The sequence below is a fragment of the Salmo salar genome, chromosome 15 (genome assembly GCF_965601325.2).
Source record: "Salmo salar chromosome 15, fSalSal1, whole genome shotgun sequence".
Taxonomy (NCBI): Eukaryota; Metazoa; Chordata; class Actinopteri; order Salmoniformes; family Salmonidae; genus Salmo; species Salmo salar.
The window spans coordinates 74,944,247-74,965,041 of NC_138305.1; the positions used below are offsets into that span (position 1 = coordinate 74,944,247).

Genomic DNA, 20,795 nt, shown 5'->3' on the forward strand with positions numbered 1-20,795 from the left:
ATGTGTACATTATTTTACTATGTATATTTTTTGACTACTTTTACTTTTACTTCACTACATTCCTAAAGAAAATAATGTACTTTATACCAATGGTGTAAAGTACTTAAGTAACAATACTGGAAAGTACTACTGAAGTAGTTTATTGGGATATCTGTACTTTACTATTCATATTTTGACAACTTTTACTTTTACCCACAGTACAGAATAGTGACTTAAAAGGGTGGACATCTGCAGATCTGAATGTCAGGAGTGTATATACACTTTTGTTCCCACCCAGCTCATACCTGATTACAAAACAAAGTTTATCGCCATGATTCGTGATGTTGATATTTAAGTCAGGTGTTAGAGCTAGGACAAAACCCTTTACACATTCCAGCTCTTTAGGACTTCCTGCAATGACTGAAACAGACCAAAGCAGGAGAATAGTGTTCCCGGTTGAAACAACTTACTAGTAGCTATACTAATGACCTGCTGTCCAGAGGGTAACAGCAAAGAGATGAATATCTAAAGTAAGCACACTGTTGACACACAGTGGTGTAAAATACTTAAGTAAATATACTTTGATTTGTTTTTTGGGGTATCTGTACTTTACTAGTTATATTTTGACAACTTTTACATTTACTTCACTACATTCCTAAAGAAAATTATAAACTTTTTATTCCATACATTTTCCCTGACACCCAAAAGTACATGCTACTTTTTTTATGTTTAGCAGGACAGGAAAATGGTCCAATTTACACACTTATCAAGAAAACATCCCTGATCATCCCTAATGGCTCTAATCTGGCGGACTCACTAAACACATGCTTCATTTGTAAATGATGTCTGTATGTTGGAGTGTTCCCCTGGCTATCCGTTAATTTAAAAAACAAGAAAATGGTGCCGTCTGGTTTGCATAATATAAGGAATTTGAAATGATTTATACTATTACTTTTGATACTTAAATATATTTAAAACCAAATACTTTTACTCAAATAGTATTTTACTTTGTGACTTTCACTTGAGTCATTTTCTATCAAGGTATCTTTATTTTTAGTCAAGTATGACAATTGGGAACTTTTCAACCACTGGTGTTAAGCACATTACAACAGACAATCAATTCATTTTGTGGAAATTGGCACATTACCTGTGTGATCCAAGACAGGTCACCAAGTTTGACTGACCGGGTTTTGAACCTGGGTCGTCCAGACAGCTCAAGACTATGCTAGAGCACTGAGCTAAAGTTTAGGCATTAGAGCATATACCTAAACCCATCTCTGCTACACATGCATTGATCATCTATCATATTGAAGTGCATTTGGGGTGTTGACAGTGCATATAGAACCAAACTCCTGATCTTCTTGTCCCAAAACAAACACACTAACCAGTCACTCTCCTTACCAAAAATGTAAACCAAAATTGATTGCTGGCTCTGTGAAGTCATGTATTCATAATCTACACAGAAATGGTTACAACATAAGACCGCTGTGATATTATCCTTCTAACAAATGTAATGTTGTATTTCAAAATGATGCTGATCATAAATGCAACAGCTTTGGACTATTGTGACAGTTGGGACTGCTGGAACAGTATGTCAGTTAGGTATCAAGGTGCAAAGCAAAGGATGCTCATCTTTTGTGTTGATGGCAGTCTGGAACTCTTCACTTGTGTATATAGAGTTGGGAAGGTTGCAAAGCATTGGTAATGTTTATGCCAATGTCTCGTATTTTAAGGAAGATGGCATTACTTTTTACTTGGTTGACCTGCTACAAACAATTGCTACTTTGCGGCTTGAAGCTTTCTTACTGAAAATCTTTTCATGGACTCAATGTGAAAGCAATACATTTTAATTAGGACAAATATGTTTTTATACGTGATTTGAGAAAAACGGAGACATTGTTCATCTCTCAGCTGTGAAAGGGTATGTAAACAAAAATCTTTTTTTCCACTCATTTCATTAGTGACTAGTGATCTGAAATGGCATGCAATTGCAGTTGAGACTTGTTGGGCATGATACAATCTAAACTTTCATTGATTCTAAATATCCACTGGTTTCAGATAAGTAATCTCATAAGAAAGAGGTAAAAAGGAGGAAATCATGTAAGAATATTTGGATTCATCAGATAGATCCATTTAACTGGAGTGTTGCTTCTACTTCGATTTCTGATATTATACTGCCATCTGCTGTTCACAATTTGAAAGCATCTACTTGATTGAAGCAAGGATCTTTTATAGAACAAACGAAACGCGAACGAGCATGTACACGCTGGAATTAGTATGCACAGTATTGAATGACAGAAAACAGACGGGCCGTGAGCGTCAACGCCGTCAAAAGCGTCATGTGCTTCCAATTACATGCTGGCCACACCGGCATCGTTGCGTTCGCGAGCGTTGCAAAATAAATGTACACACATTATTGAATAATTTCATCCAAACTGCTCCCGCCCATCAACAAGCATCTGCGTATGGAGGCGCTAAATCGACGCTTGATGCACTGCAAGTCCTGCCTTTCCCATCTCCTCATTGGTTTTTAGGAGCATATACCCATGTGGTGATTGAAAGATGAAGAAGGTCCACACTCCAATCCAGCTGGTTGCAGTAATGCACCTTAAAAAGTTGGTTGCCAATGCCATATAACATCCACAGAAAAAGAAGACTGAACTGGGAGAGATTACTAGAAACTAACTAGGTTTCCCATTTTCTTATTTTAAAAGAAGCTGCAATGTGGACATTGGTGTAGTGCTATTTTTTTAGGTGAGAGAGCGCAAAAAAATAATTAATGAAATCATAATTTCTCAAAGTTTGTACCAACAGATGTACACTGACCAAAATTATAAACGCAACATGTAAAGTGTTTGTCCCATGTTTCATGAACTGAAATAAAAGATCCCAGAAAAAGTACAAAAAGCTTCTTTCTCTCAAATTTGGTGTGAAAATGTTGTTACATCCCTGTAAGTGAGCATTTCTCATTTGTCAAGATAATCTATGCACATTTTTTTTTTTTTTTTTTTTTTTTTCCACCTTTATTTAGTTCTCATTTACAACTGCGACCTGGTCAAGATAAAGCAAAGCAGTGCGACAAAAACAACAACACAGAGTTACACATAAACAAACGTACAGTCAATAACACAATAGAAAAATCTATGTACAGTGTGCAAATGTAGAAGAGTAGGGAGGTAAGGCAATAAATAGGCCATAGAGGCGAAATAATTACAATTTAGCATTAACACTGAAGTGATAGATGTGCAGATGATGATGTGCAAGTAGAGATAATGGGGTGCAAAAGAGCAAGAGGATAAATAACAATTTGGGGATGAGGTAGTTGGGTGTGCTATTTACAGATTGGCTGTGTACAGGTACAGTGATCGGTAAACTGCTCTGACAGCTGATACTTAAAGCTAGAGAGGGAGATATAAGACTCAGGCTTCAGTGATTTTTGCAATTCGTTTCAGTCATTGGCAGCAAAGAACTGGAAGGAAAGGTGGCCAAAGTAAGTGTTGGCTTTGGGAATGGCCAGTGAAATATACCTGCTGGAGCGCATGCTACGGGTGGGTGTTGCTATGGTGACCACATGACAGGTGTGGCATATCAATAAGCTGATTAAACATCATGATCATTACTCAGTTGCGCCTTGTGCTGGGGACAATAAAAGGCCACTCTAAAATTTGCATTTTTGTCACACAACACAATGCCACAGATGTCTCAAGTTTCGGGGAGCTTGCAATTGGCATGTTGATTGCAGGAATGTCCACCAGAGCTGTTGCTAGATAATTTAATGTTAATTTCTTTACCATAAGCCGCCTTCGTCATTTTAGAGAATTTGGCAATACGTCCAACCGGCCTCACAACCGCAGACCACGTGTGTGGCATTGTGTGGGCAAGTAGTTTGCTGATGTGAACCGTGGGGCTATGGTGGCCATGGGGCTATGGTATAGGCAGGCACAAGGAACACAATTCCATTTTATCGATGGCCATTTGAATGCACAGAGATACCGTGACGAGATCCTGAGGCCCATTGTCGTGCCATTCATCTGCCACCATCATGTATGGCCCCATGCAAGGATCTGTACACAATTCCTGGAAGCTGAAATGTCCCAGTTCTCTTTCATTGTCTGCATTCTCACCAGACATGACACCTCTTGAGCAAGTTTGGGATGCTCTGGATCGACATGTAGAACAACGTTCCAGTTCCCGCCAATATCCAGCAACTTCGCACAGCCATTGAAGAGGAGTGGGACAACATTCCACAGGCCACAATCAACAGCCTGATCAACTCTATGCAAAGGCGATGCCGCGCTGCATGAGGCAAATGGTGGACACACCAGATACTGACTGGTATCTGTGACCATCAGATGCATATCTGTACTCCATTGATTAGGGCCTTACTGATTTCCTTATGTGAACTGTAACTCAGTAATATCTTTGAAATTGTTGCATGTTGCGTTTATATTTTTGTTCAGTGTAGTTGAGCCAACCATGTTTGTTTTACCCCGTTGTGTTGCTAAACAACCAACCCGTCTATAAGGCTGAAATTAGATTTCATATGGAGATTACAAAGGTTTATGACAGCTCTAATGCACCAAAGCTTGTTTTAGACTTTTTTTCAGTAGTCAAGTGGATGGGACTTTCTATGGGTTAAGGAAGGATCACATAATTCCATCCAGGTCATAAGGAGAGATGTTTTTATTTTTTATTATTTAACCTTTATTTAACTAGGCAAGTCAATTAATTATACTCCTGAGCAAATATTCCATAACTGCAGGTGGCAGTAAATCAACAACCTTAGCTTTACACCTGTTCAGAAAACACAATCCATGTGGCAGTATGCGCCCTTTCAGTTTGTTTACCTAGTCAAGTATAAGAAGAAGAAATGTACTACTTTAAAGAGCAACTGAACGTAATAAGCAACTTCAACTTTGGAAAACGGCCTATTGACAGACAGGTTGGCTGACATTGTCACGAAAATTATGTAAATGATGTGCGAGCATCGATGTAGCCAGAAGGCGTGCGTTGTTATGATTCTGAATGGTCAGATAGCTAGGAACAATGACAAGGAGCTGCCGTGTGGGGACTCGTAGGTGGCTCGTTTCAGCTCATTGAATCTTGTTATTGATACCATTTCTTCTTTTTTAGGTGTTTTAGGTGACTCATGTCTATGCTAATATGATTAAAATAGCTAGCTATCTAACCAACGACTGTAACAATGTATTTGAGAGACAGCAAGTGCTCATTTTGCAAATGTATTTATGTTTTCAATCAAAATTGAGACTAAATCATATTTACATGTTGTCAACAGTCTAAGCCAACCCTGTCTGTTTTGCCCCATAGTTTTGTTGCTAAACAACCAACCTGTCTATGTGGCATCAATGAGTCAGAAACATTTATTCTAGTGTCAAAATTGACTACAAAGTGTAAATAGGATAAGATTTGCAAGATAATTAGGAAAAAATGGTATGTCACGGAATGAAGGGTACGTAACAGTTTCTTCTTCAAGTTTTATTGGCGAATCGCAACCAACTGCATACACCGCCACCTACTGTACTGGAGTGTGAGGCCTGTCAGAATTTATCTATACCACTATATTCTCTTAACTAACCCTGAATTTCATATAAAATAAAATAATTCCCTACAAACCTCACTACTCCTATCACCCCCACCAAAAATACCACCCACTCCCCATTCCCATCCAACCTCTCTGACCCTGTCAAGCCTCTCCATTTCTACATCATACATTTCACAAAATAATAATACATGTTAAAACCATTTCCTCTTCCATACATCCATTACACATTCCAGTACCATGTTTCCTTATCATTTTCAAAGATTAATTCAATCCCATATGCCCTAATCTCATCCTACACAATCTCCTCCTTTATGTTCCCATGATATGACACTATCTACCATGCAGATTTCTTTGTCTCTGCCAGCAATCTAACCCATTTTTCGGAATCAATGTTTTAATTTCTCCTCTACCCAACTGCACCTGTATATCCACAATATTACTTTTCACTGCTCTTTTTGCTATTATACAGTGCATTCGAAAAGGACTCAGACCCCTTGACTTTTTCCACAAGTTACAGCCTTATTCGAAAATTGAGCAAATTACTTGTTTTCCTCATCAATCTACACACAATACCCCATAATGACGAAGCGAAAACTTTTTTTTTTTAATTTGTGCAAATGTATAAAAAAGAAAAAAACAGAAGTATCTTATTTACATAGGTATTTAGACCCTTTGCAATGAGACTCGAAATTGAGCTCAGGTGCATCCTGTTTCCATTGATCATTATTTTTCCTCATCAATCTACACACAATACCCCATAATGACAAATAAAATAAAAAATTTAAACTGAAATATGACATTTACATAAGTATTCGGACCCTTTACTCAGTATTTTGTTGAACAACTTTTGGCAGCAATTACAGCCTTGAGTCTTTTTGGGTATGACGCTACAAGCTTGGGACACCAGTATTTGAGGAGTTTCTCCCATTCTTCTCTACAGATCCTCTCAAGGCTCTGTCAGGTTGGATGGGGTGCGTCACTGCACAGCTATTTTCAGGTGTCTCCAGAGATATTCTATCGGGTTCAAGTGAACCTACGCCCCAGTCTGAGATTCTAAGCGCTCTGGAGCAGGTTTTCATTGAGGATCTCTATGTACTTTGCTCCGTTCATCATTCTCTCGATACTGACTAGTCTCCTAGTCCCTGCCACTGAAAAACATCCCCACAGCATGATGCTGCGTAGGGATGGTGCCAGGTTTCCTCCAGACATGACGCTTGGTATTCAGCCGAAGAGTTCAATCTTGGTTTCATCAGACCAGAGAATCTTGTTTCTCGTGGTCTGAGAGTCCTTTAGGGCAAACTTCAAGAGGGCTGTCATGTGCCTTTTACTGACAAGTGGCTTCTGTCTGGCCACTCGACCATAAAGGCCTGATTGGTGGAGTGCTGCAGAGATGGTTGTCCTTCTGGAAGGTTCTCCCATCTCCACAGAGGAACTCTGGAGCTCTGTCAGAGTGACCATTGGGTTATTGGTCACCTCCCTGACCAAGGCCCTTCTCCCACGATTGCTCAGTTTGGCCGGTTGGCCAGCTCTAGGAAGAGTCTTAGTGGTTTCAAACTTTTTCCATTTAAGAATGATGGAGGCCACTGTGTTCTTGGGGATCTTCAATGCTGCAGACATTTTTTGGTACCCTTCCCCAGATCTGTGCCACGACACAATCCTGAGCTCTACAGGCAATTCCTTCAACCACATGGCTTGGTTTTTGCTCTGACATGTACTGTCAACTGTGGGACCTTATTTAGACAGGTGTGTACCTTTTCAAATCATGTCCAATCAACTGAATTTACCACAGGTGGACTCCAATCAAGTTGTAAAAACATCTCAAGGATGATCAATGGAAACAGGATGCACCTGAGCTCAATTTCGAGTCTCATTGCAAAGGGTCTAAATACCTATGTAAATAAGATATTTCTGTTTTTTAATATTTTTAATACATTTGCACAAATTTCAAAAATACTGTTTTCGCTTCGTCATTATGGGGTATTGTGTGTAGATTGATGAGTAAAACAAATAATTTGCTCAATTTTAGAATAAGGCTGTAACTTAACAAAATGTGGAAAAAGTCAAGGGGTCTGAATACTTTCCGATTGCACTGTACATTGTTTGTAATTTTGTACCTTTGCGCTTCCATGGCTTTCTGTTGTACTTCACATCCTTCATATGCTGCACTGTTCTCCGTCAGTTACAACATTTAACTTTAGCATCAGGCCCACATTTCCCATACTCGTGATCCCCACCACACTTTGCTCATCTCATTTTACCTTTGCACCCATTAGCAACATGCCCCATCCATTGGCACTTAAAGCACCGAAGTGGAGTCAGCACATATTCTCTAACCGGATAACTGAGTAGTTATCCTAGCTGCACCCTATTCGGCAGGTTCCCTTCAAATTGTAACAATGCAGTTGTAGTGTCCATTCAACTCTTTTTGCTTTTCATACTTTTCGCATCAATAACTTTTCCTCCTTTCAGGGAAGCCTTAACTTCTTCCATGGTAATTTCCAATGGCATCCCAGCAATTACTCCTCCTCAATTAATAATTTTAGACATAGCACCAGGAATGTGACATTTCACTCAACCCCCATTGAGTGAGTTCAATTTTAAAACTTTCTCCTGCTGAATTTTACTATTTGCAATGATCAGGACCTTCCCGTAACCCATCGGTTTGGCATCCTTAATCACCCCAATCTCTTCCCTAATTGCCTTTGTCAATCAAATGCAAAGGATGGAAGTACTTACCTGCTGGTTCTGGGAACACTACCATAACTTTATCTGCGCTTTACAGCTCTACTCTCAACACTACTCATTGTTTCCCCAGCAGTATTCATCCCTCTATCACCCTCATTGAGATTTATCTTACTCCTGTTCCTCCTATTTACAAAAAAGGTGTAAATAACTGATCATCACTGGTTTTATCATCATTATTAATTACCCTAATGCTACCGTCTGAACTATCTGCCATGCCGACCACAGTCACAGTACAATTACACCAAACCAAGATAGCTCTTGTTTGCTCTTTTCGACCACAGGCACTTGTCAATCTGTGTCACATAACAGTTTTCCTTGGGTTGGGTTTATTTCAACCCTGCCCACAGCTGGCAGCACCCAAGTAATTATCACTTTGGAGCCCAGCTGCACGTGATATAACCATAATGCCAATGGTCAATTCAGTTTGACATCTCTATGAGGCTAGTTAGGGACCATCAGTAACTTACACAACATACATAACTAGACAAGTCAGTTAAGAACAAATTCTTATTTACAATGACAGCCTACCGGGGAAGTGTGAGTTAACTGCCTTTTTCAGGAGCAGAACGATAGATTTTTACCTTGTCAGCTCAGGGATTCGATCCAGCAACCTTTCAGTTACTGGCCCAACGCTGTAACCACTAGGCTACCTGCCACCCCATACATGGGACAAACCAACTATATTATAGAAATGAATATACAAATATTGAAAGCGTTTAATAAGACAACTAAAAGGTGTGCAACATGAAAATATTTTCCCATTTACATTGTGTCATTTTTTGACGGTCCCTAACGAGCCCCACAGATATGCTATCCAAAGTCAATCCAATTTTGCCAAGGTGGCACACCAGCTGACTGAAGCTAAATGGTGAAAGAAGTCGGCAAGCTAGCTTGCTAGATAGTCTAGGCTTCTTCCAGATACAAGACCTGGTTAGAATGTTTCAAGTTATTTAGAAGGGTGAGTGACTGTAACTGTGTACTGTTTTGGCAGGGTGAAAGTACAAACGCTTTCCACATTCGAACACACATGCGAGAGACACCCCACATCAAAGCACGCCTCCAAAATCCAAATCTCATTCTCAGTCGCATTTCCTACTAAGGGTAATTGAAACTGAGGCTAAATCAGGAAGTTCAGCCGCCCCGGAGGGTAAATCTCTCCTTATTTGCAGTCTTTTTACTCAATGTCTTTAGCTTGCTGGTGGTTAGATTTTTGGGCCAGTATCCAAAAGGTTGCTGGATCGAATCCCTGAGCTGACAAAGTAAAAATCTGTTGTTCTGTCCCTGAGCAAGGCGGTTAACCCACTGTTCTCTGGGCGCTGAAGATGTGGATGTTGTTTATGGCAGCCCCCCACACCTCTCTGATTCAGAGGGATTGGGTTAAATGCAGAAGACACATTTCAGTTGTACAACTGATTAGCTATCTCCCTTATTTCAAAATTGGCTTGCTCCGAGTTTGGTGTTTGGAACACAACAAAGGTTTTAATGACGTTCCAAAGTCACTTTACTTGCCTTATCAGAAATGTACACTAGGGGGAATCCAGAGACGTCCGTGTACATGCGCCACCTCAGTAGCATCACAGTTTTGTCACCATAGAAATATAATCTAACAAGATAATTCTTCTATGGTTGTCACTGCAAACTATTGTCCACTAGATGGTGCCTAAGACCTTGATGTGGACAGAATTTAAAAGAACTGTGTGCAACCCCTCAACCCTGCTTTTTCCCTGTAAGGGAACTGTAGCCATTAGCCTGTTAAATATCAAGTGCAGTTAGCGTAATATGGTTTTGTTATGTCTCATGTTGTTGAACTGCACATGTTTAGAAGTTGTAGTAACTCTTGATAAAACAGTAGAACCTTTAGGTTGGAATGTATTATAGTATGGATTATGGATGACCTATATTATGGATTGTGTGTAACCTACTGCAACTTTTTTTTCATATTTTTCGGATCCCTATTAGCCGATGCCAATGGCAACAGCTCATCTTACTGGGGTCCGACACATCACGAAAAAGACATAACAGACAAAAGACTTTACCATTTACATACATTTAAAAACATTAACATGTAGTGTGCGTGTGTGTGCATCTATAAGTTACACACACATGTCAGTACACACAACAAGTAGATCACATGGGGGAGAGGTGTTGTGCCGTGAGGTGTTGCTTTATTTGTTTTTTGAAACCTGATATCTACCTTGACATTTTGTATGGCTAGTTGCCTTAGTGCCAAAAGGAAGTGATGCTCTCTTACAAAACACACTTTCATAATATTCACTATCACTTGACTTAGCCAGATTAGGCTACAGCTAGTAATAACAACAACGATAGGAGATGTGTTCTTACACTAAATAATGATAACCCTATGAGAACTAGTTATGTTGATACATCAACACAAAAATGTAACACTGTGTCTCTTTTTTGGACAATGGTGTCTCTGTTTCGTTTAGTGCCATAATCAGTGGTATAAAGCACTTAAGTAAAAGTACTTTAAAGTACTACTTAAGTTTTCTTGAGGGTACCTGTACTTTACTATTTATATTTTTGACAACTTTTACTTTTACTTCACTACATTCCTAAAGAAAATTATGTACTTTTTACTCCATACATTTTCCCTGACACCCAAAAGTTCTCTTTACATTTTGAATGCTCAGCAGGACAAACATTTTTTCAAATTCACGAGAATCAAGAGAACATCCCTGGTCATTCATACTGCCTAGTGTGGAGTGTGCCCCTGGCTATCCGTGAATAAAAAAATAATTGTGCCATCTGATTTGCTTAATGAAAGCAATTTGAAATGATTTATACTTTTACTTTTGATACTTAAGTATATTTTTGCAATTACATTTACTTTTGATACTTAAGTATATTTAAAACCAAATACTTTTAGACTTTTACTCAAGTAGTATTTTACTGGGTGACTTACACTTTTAATTGAGTCATTTTTTATTAAGGTATCTTTACTTTTACTCAAGTCTGACAATTTAGTACTTTTTCCACCACTGGCCGTGATAAAATATTCTCGTTCCTTTCAGCTCATACTGAAACTAATAAAAAGTATAGATTGAAAAGAGTGTCCTGTGACAATCCAGTTGTTTAGCAATGTTCAACACTGGTAAGTTGAACCATTACTATACTACAAATGTTAGCAAAATGTGTTTGTAATAAATATCTGTGTATGTATGGGGTTAACCACTGTGCATGTTATGATGATTGTAATGGGTTAATTAACTAATTTACCATAAAGCATTATTGTATTGAATACCATATGATAGCCTGAAAATGAAACACACAAAAAACATTTAATAAATAAGATATTTATTTAAATAGATTAAGAATACATCGTTCAACATTTTTGTCCAACACAAGCACTTTTAAATACTGTAGAGAACTACCCATGAAATGACAACACTTTTTAAAGCAGAATCTAACCATGTCTGCTATGGGACAAACTTCAACGTCCGTTGATGTAACAAGTATCATATCATGTAAACAGTTTTCTGAACTTCAGAATAAAAGGTAACACTCTCATTTACAGCACCTCCATAGCCCCCCCCCCCCCCCCCAAAAAAAAACTTGGTAAATACCCCATATCCATTTGAAATAATATAGTTTGGTAATTGAAGTCATGAAATTGGCTAATCAAAATGGTTATCAATCTCATGCTCTATCCCTTAAAATAAATGTATGCTGCAATACACAATTGTACAAACTACAAAGTCACCATACATACAGTCCTTAAAAAATACTATAATGAATTATATTCCATGTTAATTGCATTGATCATATTAAGTATCCCTACCAACTCATAACAATTTAAGTACAGATTTAAATCCATAGTATTTACCTGGTTATCATTGGGTGGGAAATCACTGTATAGGGAAGTGTAACCAACACAACTAATATCACACCCTCATTCTATCTCCCTTTAATATAGGCACTTTTCAAATACATTTACAAAGAAAATACTGTGAGGTGAAATCAAGAGTTAAACTTGGCCAAATTATGATAATATAAATAATGTTAAATGAAAAAAGTAGATACAATTATGAGAGAGAGACTTATTTATAGAACCAAAAAATCCACAACATTCACTTTGTGTAATACTTGAAAACAGACCAGCTGTTCGAAATGGAGGAGCGACCCAATCTCCATAAATTGTTAAAGGCCCTGTGTTTTATATCATATTGTACAACAGCTGATGAAACTAACACTGTAAAAGTAAAAAAAAAAAAATGTGATCAGTGTTCTTTCCTGATAGTTGCTGGTTGAAAATACATTCTACACAGGAGCTTCTAATCAGCAGGTTTGCATGGCTGGGAGTTCCCACTGGGTGAAAACCTGTTGAATCAAAGTTATTTGTAAAACATTCAATGTGATGACGTTGAATCAACTCAAAAAACTGATTGGGTTTTTAAAGTCATCAATGTAAAGGATTTGTATTTATTTTTTTACCCACCTTTTAACCTAAACCCATGACACAGTGAAATGTTTAGTTGATTTCACGTTGAATTCACGTTAGTTGACAACTCAACAAAATGTAAATCAAAACTAGACATTGAACTGATGTCAGTACCCAGTGGGTTTCAGCTTTCCGAAAGAGTTCCAAACCTCTCTGCCAATAACAGCTAGTTTTCGATTTTCCCCTCCCCACTCGCGCCAGCTAAATTCTTGCTTGAGAAATAGTTTTTCGCTAAGAAGCAATTTTTGCCCATTTAAATGGAAATCTATCACAGTGAGGTACTTAATTGTTACCCAGAAATGATTTGATATTGATATAAAAACAGCTGCATTGGGCCTTTTAATGTAATCACATAGATTGTGGGGTAACTTTGATGTACAGCAAAGGCCAACAAAACAACACCCAAAAAATGCCTTTCGTGAACTAACATTCGCACTTGACCTTTTCCCCTCTTACTAGCTCTGACTTTGCTGATAGCTACTTTGTTTAGGAAACATTTACTTACTGGGATAAGTGGTTGTCCCACATAGCTATCTTAAGATGTATCTATAAGTTGCTCTGGATAAGAGCATCTGCTAAATGAATAAAATATAAAATGTCTGAGTCAAGGCCATCCACTGTAAAAATCTGTTATTGGCAGATGCCTATTAGGGGGGAAATCTTTGTGACATCCAACTCTGGTCATACTGGGTCATATTCATCAGTGCACACACTAGCAAATCATTTACCAACAGAAAACAAAAATGAATGTTTCTTATTGGACAAGTTCAGGTAGTCCCTCCCTGTTTCAGTCGGTTTTCTTCCATTTGGTGACTAGTTAATACGACTCTGGCTGAAAAGGGACGATTTCTATACATATTATTTGTGAACAGCTAATTAGTGGGCACATACTCCCTAGATTTGGAATATTATAAATAGACCTTTCCCCACATTGAGTAGAATATTTTACAGTAGTTTACACATAACCATGAACAGTAGGGACCAACTAGACCTAGATCGATTAGTTTAACACTAAACATGTCTAGTAAACCGATACCTTCAAATGAATCCCTCAACAGATTGGTCTTTCAACTGCAAAATAATGTACAACAAATGTTCCACATGCATGTCTTCAGTTAACCCATACCATTTAACAAACCACTACTCACAGAGCACAACAAAGACCACCTTATACCAATCCATTACACTGTTTTCTGCTTGAATGCAGTGACAGTACAGATCTGACACTTGAAGCCTCCAGGCATCTATGGTTTATCTTTGCGAAAATTCTGTTTGTTGCATCAAGTGAGGTGGCAAAAGTTTTAGTGGTACCACCCTAGACTGAATGACTAAGGGTTCGTCCCGAAATGGCACCCTATTTTCACTATATAGGGAATAGGGTGCAATTAAAGATGCACATTAGTGTGTGGGGGGGTCAGTCTTCAAGCTTCCCGCAATGCTGAAGCTCTATATGATGACAGGGAGTTTCTGCCTATTCTGGCAACCCCACTCTGAGCTGGGAGTGTTGCTGGACACCGTCTGCCTCCTTCTCCTTCAAGAACCTTTCTAACCTGTCCATGTAGGATGGCCGCCGGGGTAGGAGGAAATAGTGCGTGGCGCTGACTTTCCTCCCATCCTCTATGATGGGCACGATACAGGGGGAGCGTGGGCCCACCAAGGGCCCAGTGGACCACTCCCTATGCTGCTGTTGTGGCCTCTGGAGGCCCTTGCTGACATATTTGGGGTTGGGGGCAAAACTCTGCGTAGGGGGCATCACCCCATTCACGTATATAGGGAGGCTCTTGGGACTAGGGGTGCAACAGGAGCCACAAGGGGACGCTATCGGTTCCCTGGGAGGGACTTTGGGAGGCTTGTCCTTGTCTTGGTCCTCGGCAACAGACCAACGGTGGCAATTGGCAGTCTTGGAGGGGCGTGGGGGGATGGGTATGCGGGGAGGAACTTCAGGTTTGTCCAGCTGGGGGTGGCCCCTGTAGCTGCCATGGTGGTGGTGGTGAAGGTGAAGGTGGCACGACTGGCGCAGGCCGGAGGCCTTGAAGGAGCTTGCAGGGCCCGAGTGGGAGCGCCGCAGCTTGGACCATTGGGGCCGATCGGGTTGCTTGCTAGAGATGTCCCTCGTCGTTACCACCACGGCCCCTGGCCCTCTCTGTCCCCCAAACTGGGCCTGCTGCTCCTGGATTCCACTTTGGGCTCCACCCTTAGCCGAGCCGCTAGCCCCGGGGGGCCCCTCAAGGTAGGCATAGTTGACCTGGCCACAGCCCCTGAAGCTGCGTCGTCCGGTGGCTCCATAGTGGAGGGCCAGGGCCTTCGTGGAGCAGCGCTGGGGGAGTAGGTGCCGCCTCTCGTCGATGAAGAATTCCACCTCGCTGTCCGCCGCCTCATCTGAGGAGTTATCCTCTGGGTCAGGGAGAGGGGGCAGGGGCTTGGGGCCGCAAGACGGACCCTGCTCGTAAACTGATAGTCTCTGGAAGGAGGGGACCACCTGGTCCCCCTCAGGAGGTCGGGGCATAGTGGACTGAGAGGTCAAGGGATGGCTGCTAGAGTACAGTGGATGGTGGGGCTGGGGAATCTTCTCTGTAAAGACAGCAAATAGAGAGAACATTCAACATAACTTGAATGAAAGGGTCATATTTGCTAAACAGCATGAATCTGATAATGTTTTTAATACTCACAATTTACAGTCAAATTAAAAGAGAATGAGCAAAGGAGAAACATTAAATTATTGAATATGGAAAATAGAAAACAGAAACATTTTAGCCTTAGGATTATATTATCTTCACTCTTATCTCCTCCCACAAAACAACAGATTTGAGCCAAATTTCTTCAACAATAGTGTACAATACACAACCACACTACATATAAATGATACAGAGAGCATCAATTTCCATCACAAGGAAGGAGTGTCCTCCACAGACAGACCACTTTCTGAGAGGAAGCTCTGCTCTCTGTAAAACATCAGCCACAACAACACCCAGATTAGTTGACGAATAATTTATCAGCGACGCAAGTGACAATCTTTAAGAAGCTTCCCATAACCTTCTGGAGCTTCCTGAACAACATCCTCCAATGAAAACATCCGATTCTGATTCCGCCACAGAGCTCAGGGACAGCCAGTGACCAGACAGCGAGAGATAGCCTTCTTCCTTTCTCTCTGCTCCAGCCCTCCCTCTCTCCCATCCCTGAGCCCAGTGTAGACTACAGCAGACCTGGGTCCAAGCAGTATTTATTTTCTTTCAAATACTTTAGGTGAACTTGATTTAGCTTTTAGCTGACCAGGCATAATGGAACCAAACCCCTCCTACATTTCCGCTTTTGGGACTATTCCATTGTTGCCATTATACTTGGCAAAGCTCAAAAAAACAAACTACTATTTCAATCTAGGTCTGATCAGACTCAATTCAACTCTAGGCTCAATCAAATCTACAATCTAGTATTAACGCAGTGGCAAATAAAATTTAAATTCCATTTGTCGAAAAACACAACAGAACAGCTTTGGATCAGAAACAATCCTAGGTAGACACTGCCACAAGTGGAAGGTTCACTTTTCTAAATAAGACACATGGCATGTCCACAGTAGGAAGTACTTTGTAAACAAAGACACTGGGGAAATGTGTGTTTACACACGCAGCCCAATTCTGATCTTTTGCCCAATTATTGGCAAAATAACTGATCTGATTGATGGAAAAATATCAGAATTGGGATGCCTGTGTAAATGCAGCCTCAGACTGGTTGAATTGAATTGTTTTTGCTAGTGCAAAAATATTGCAAATGTCTGCCGCAAAAGTATTTCACTCACTGTCAAAGCCCTGGGACACTGTGTGGTGTTGGTGATGATCTCTCAAGTTGTGTTCCATCGCGTCGTCAGCATCCAGGCTAAAGCACAGGCTGAAACACAATGACACACAGAAGAATGCTTGAATTTAACACTTGGCCATGTAGATAGTAGATACAGTATGTAGACTGGTCCTACACTTGTCATTGTGGCTGTAATGTCATGCATTATGTATGCATTAAGCTTGAGTCCGAATTCTAACTTCAGACAACCGCACGTAATTCAAATGAACTCAAAGAGAAGTCAATGCAGGATTTTTGTGAGAGTTGGACGCTAGCTAGGATTCGTCCTTCAGTAACATGATTACACTAAACCCATTCTCATTTTTGCAATAACCATACTATGTGTGTCAATATTTGACAAGCATCAATATAACAATATCGATTACACAATTTGAATGATTAAAAAAAATATATATATTATTGCAACAGTAATAACAATATTACACATCAATACAGGGACATTCCTGTGAATACAATGACGTTACAACTGATTATCAAGTATTTCTCAACTACATGTTAAAAAAAAACTACTAATAATTCCTTAAAGTGTACCTTAATGTAAAGTGTTACCCACTCACCTGTTTGTGCCATGTGGCTGTCCCCAGTAAGCTTTGTTTCGGGCCATGCTGTGACAGAGACTGGGGGAAGGCAGGCTGCTCCTAACGGACAAGTACATGTAGATCCATAGAGCACCCAGTCCTCACAGAGACACTGTCCATCTGCTTACTGCAGTCCAGCCAACCAGTAGTAGTCATCCTGTCTCCTTGTTAGGAGCTGGCATACCTGAATAAGAGAGTGAGAGAGAGAGGAAAAGAGAGAGGGTGAGAGAAAGATAGTGAGAAGAAATAAGCAAACATTCAAGTGTTCATCAACTATGTTGCTAACCATTTTGCTAACCATTTATTTCACAGGTCTGTTTCAGCTTCCGTTTGCCTGGTATTTTTGCAGGTAAGCTACCTGGTACTAAATACATAGTGTGCCTTGTTATAATAAATCCAGTCAACAACAAAGTAATTATTAAACTATGTACTTTCCATTTGACAACGTAATTTCTCTGAAAACACCAAATAAATTACCAATAAAATGTAATCATAACCTCTTACCCCTTTAACCATAACCTAACCACTACACTCCTTGTACCAGCGGTTGCTTTGCCTTGCTTTACTGAGCTAAGCCTGTCATGTGTGTCTCTCCTTTGTAGATCCAGCTCAAAGAGCCTGACTGAGTCTGACTGAGGCATGGAGTTGCATTGCACAACCTCTGGGTCAACAGTGGGCAGGCCTAAGGACTTTCTCCACTCCTTCTTCTCCTCCCAGGCCTGTGAGGCTGTGCTCTGCTCTCTGTACTCTGAAGTCATTCTTATTGCAGCGCTGCAGCGTAGGCCCACACCAAGGGGCCACAACAGAGCCCTTTCAACAGAGGCCATTGTGCAACAAGCTCCTGTGACGCTGGAATGACAAACACTCCCAGTGTGACAGTGCGCCAACACTAACACACACGCTTTACCATGTGTGTGCGTGCGTGTAGCCGAATGTGCGCAAAGTTCCTCAAACATTTACATACAAGCGTGCACACACACACACACACACACAGTAAATACCTACTTGGTTAGGAGGAGAGCGCCACTGGCAAACAGTTCAAGTACTTTCCATGTGTCATATGAAAAAAGTGAATGTCTCCGATACCACAGAGATCAACATGTTTTTTTCAGAGCTGTACAGCCAGGTGTTCTTGTCAACTTTTTTCTTTGAACATAGTCTTCATAGTATCCAGGAAAAAAAAGGTTCAATTCCAAGTTCAAAACACTGACAGCTGACAACAGTATCGATAATGACAAGTCCACTGGGGAGGAAGACCGGACAAAGTGTCACCACATGCTACACAACCTCCTAGGCCCTTTCCTTGCGCCACGAACGGGTCATGGTCTTACGAAAAGCTGCTCTTTATGTAAACAAGTGTCAGTGTGAGAAAGGGGGATTTGAACTATAATTGTAATGGTGAAAAGTCGGTTAACGTGTGGTGTGGGAAGCGTATGCATATACCATCCATGGAACGCTCTCTAGACAAGACATAACATTTATGTACCTTTAAGTACAAGAAACAACCTTCTGTGTAATTTATGTCAAGAGAGAGCTCAGAGATGCAAGAAACCAAACAATAAGGAATTCTACCGGCAAATAACTCAGTGGTCATGAATGGGGCCACTCTGGGCCATGAATGGCCCTTTGTGTTTTGGCTGTGCGGAGAGAGGCCTGCGAATCCCAGCAAACTCTCCCATGAGGTCAGGCCAGAGACATGCCATGGAGACATCCAGGGATGGCAGAGGTGTGTGAGAGAGAGAGATTCCTGGTGAGATTATGACCCGCCATTGGCATCTAGAGATCCGTTTGAGGAAGGGGAAACTAGCCTAAAACACGGTTAGCACTAAGCCCATTAGAAGAGATATGTGTTTATCGTTTATCAGGGGCTGTAGGATAAGGGGGGGGGGGGGGGGGGTTGTAAACATTACACCATTGATAGGCCTTTCACTCTTCCTCCTTGAAACAGGTGTAAATGATGCTATCCATCACATATCAAGCTTCTCTGGCGTTCAGCCATTTGTGGACTATTGCCCAAATTAAGGTTGGCAGCAAAGAGAAAAGTGGAGAACGGTGATCGCTTGTGCAATATTACACCAATATAAACTATATTTTAAGATGGAGTAACTCACTTCTGATAGTTCTTAAGGGGTGTTATTCGTATTCAAGCCTAAAACTATCTCAATTTCATCAGACTACGTCATACTATTTTCTCTTTTCATTGAGCCCATATTGCAATTAGGCCTACAATACTGTGATTTGTTTTATAAAGTGGCAAAAGAGCAAAGCAAAGAAAATTCAAGGTAATATAGATAAAAATATATATATATTTAAACAAGACCAGAATATGGCACTTTAATATTATATTTGGCCTGGCCTAGCCTAATATAATAGGCGTGTTATTATCATGGCGTATTACAGGTCAATAGCAACATTCCTATTATACATTTCTGTCAAACGTATACTGTGACGAAATAAAATGTATTTTGTCACTGTCAAATGTTCCCAAACCTGCTCTACCTATGCAACAGGTAAAGAAGCACGAACAGAATAACACACCCTGTCCGGCAGACTCTCCCAGCTGACCGGTGACTCAGGTGCAAATTATTTCCCAAATAGAGGCCCTCTACATTATACCATTACTGTGTTCAAGTCAAGTTTATTTGTCATTTGCACAGGATACACATGGTATGCGACACAGTAGGCTACAACTAAATGCCTAATCGCTTATTTCCGACAATAGTATTAAGATATAACTTTAAAAAAAAAAAATAATAAACCTGTTGGTCTAATAATCTTCTCATTCACAAACAGGCTAGTGTCTGTTATTGACACAATACTTTCATTTCAATCGCAGCAGGCTATAGCATAGTAGCCTACTAGGTTAAAACAGCCTATTTGATTGTAATATTGTGCTACTATACTGTCATTGTAAATGAATTTAGTAGGGTACTTACCATCAAAGTAGGCTGCTGTGTAGTAGAGGTTTCGTAGTATAATAGCTCCTTCGATTTCTAGCAGGTCGATCCAGTTATTAGCCGACTGCTGACGACAACAAAACGTGCACGTGCTATATATTTTCCGACAACATTCGCTCGGGAAATTAATTTGCTCGCAGCAACGCGGTTTCTCTATCTTTTTATAAGCATGGGTCAACGCTTGAACATTTGCTCCACCCGCGCCTTGCTCTTAAAGTGACCAGTTCTTATTTCCAGTTACTTGTATCTATCCTCTCTCTTTGATATATCTCCAATACAGCACTGTTCCGAGGTGTAAAGACAGGCTACCACCCAGAATAGTCTCATATAGTAACCTGTCCGACTTCTGACACCAATTGGACACTTCTGACACCAGCATAGCAAAGGAGGGCGGGGATTCTTGGAACAAACTTTTCAACCCAACAGGAGAGGCCCGATTATCTTGTGAGGACACTACAGTAAATACTGGTCAACTGGACATGACATGTTAATAACACTGACGTGTTAAACAGTTCCAGAGTAATTAGGCTACAGTTTAATAAGTAGTTTTCGATTGTACCAATTTATATTAACATTTATTTCAGTCAGTGGGGGACGAGGTGTTGATGACTGTAGGTACTATCACCATTCACCAACTTTGTTTACCACCACATGAGGTCTAG

At 40.3% G+C, this 20,795-nt stretch overlaps 1 protein-coding gene across 2 annotated transcripts; it reads right to left on the reverse strand.

Annotated features, from left to right (window-relative positions):
• Window positions 1-11,585: 11,585 nt before the first annotated feature.
• On the reverse strand, window positions 11,586-20,478 carry LOC106572213 (ERBB receptor feedback inhibitor 1). 2 transcript variants are annotated; one of them, XM_014146197.3, is made up of 4 exons: window positions 20,113-20,478; window positions 17,156-17,360; window positions 16,540-16,628; window positions 11,586-15,317 (listed from the first exon to the last, which is right to left on the reverse strand). In XM_014146197.3, the coding sequence occupies exons 2-4, from the start codon at window positions 17,251-17,253 to the stop codon at window positions 14,218-14,220; spliced, it is 1,287 nt and encodes a 428-aa protein (XP_014001672.1). In that variant the 5' UTR covers window positions 17,254-17,360; window positions 20,113-20,478; the 3' UTR covers window positions 11,586-14,217. The 2 variants fall into 2 exon arrangements, with proteins under 2 accessions (XP_014001672.1, XP_014001673.1); XM_014146198.3 differs by lacking the exon at window positions 20,113-20,478 and adding an exon at window positions 17,681-19,021.
• Between the last annotated feature and the right edge of the window lie 317 nt (window positions 20,479-20,795).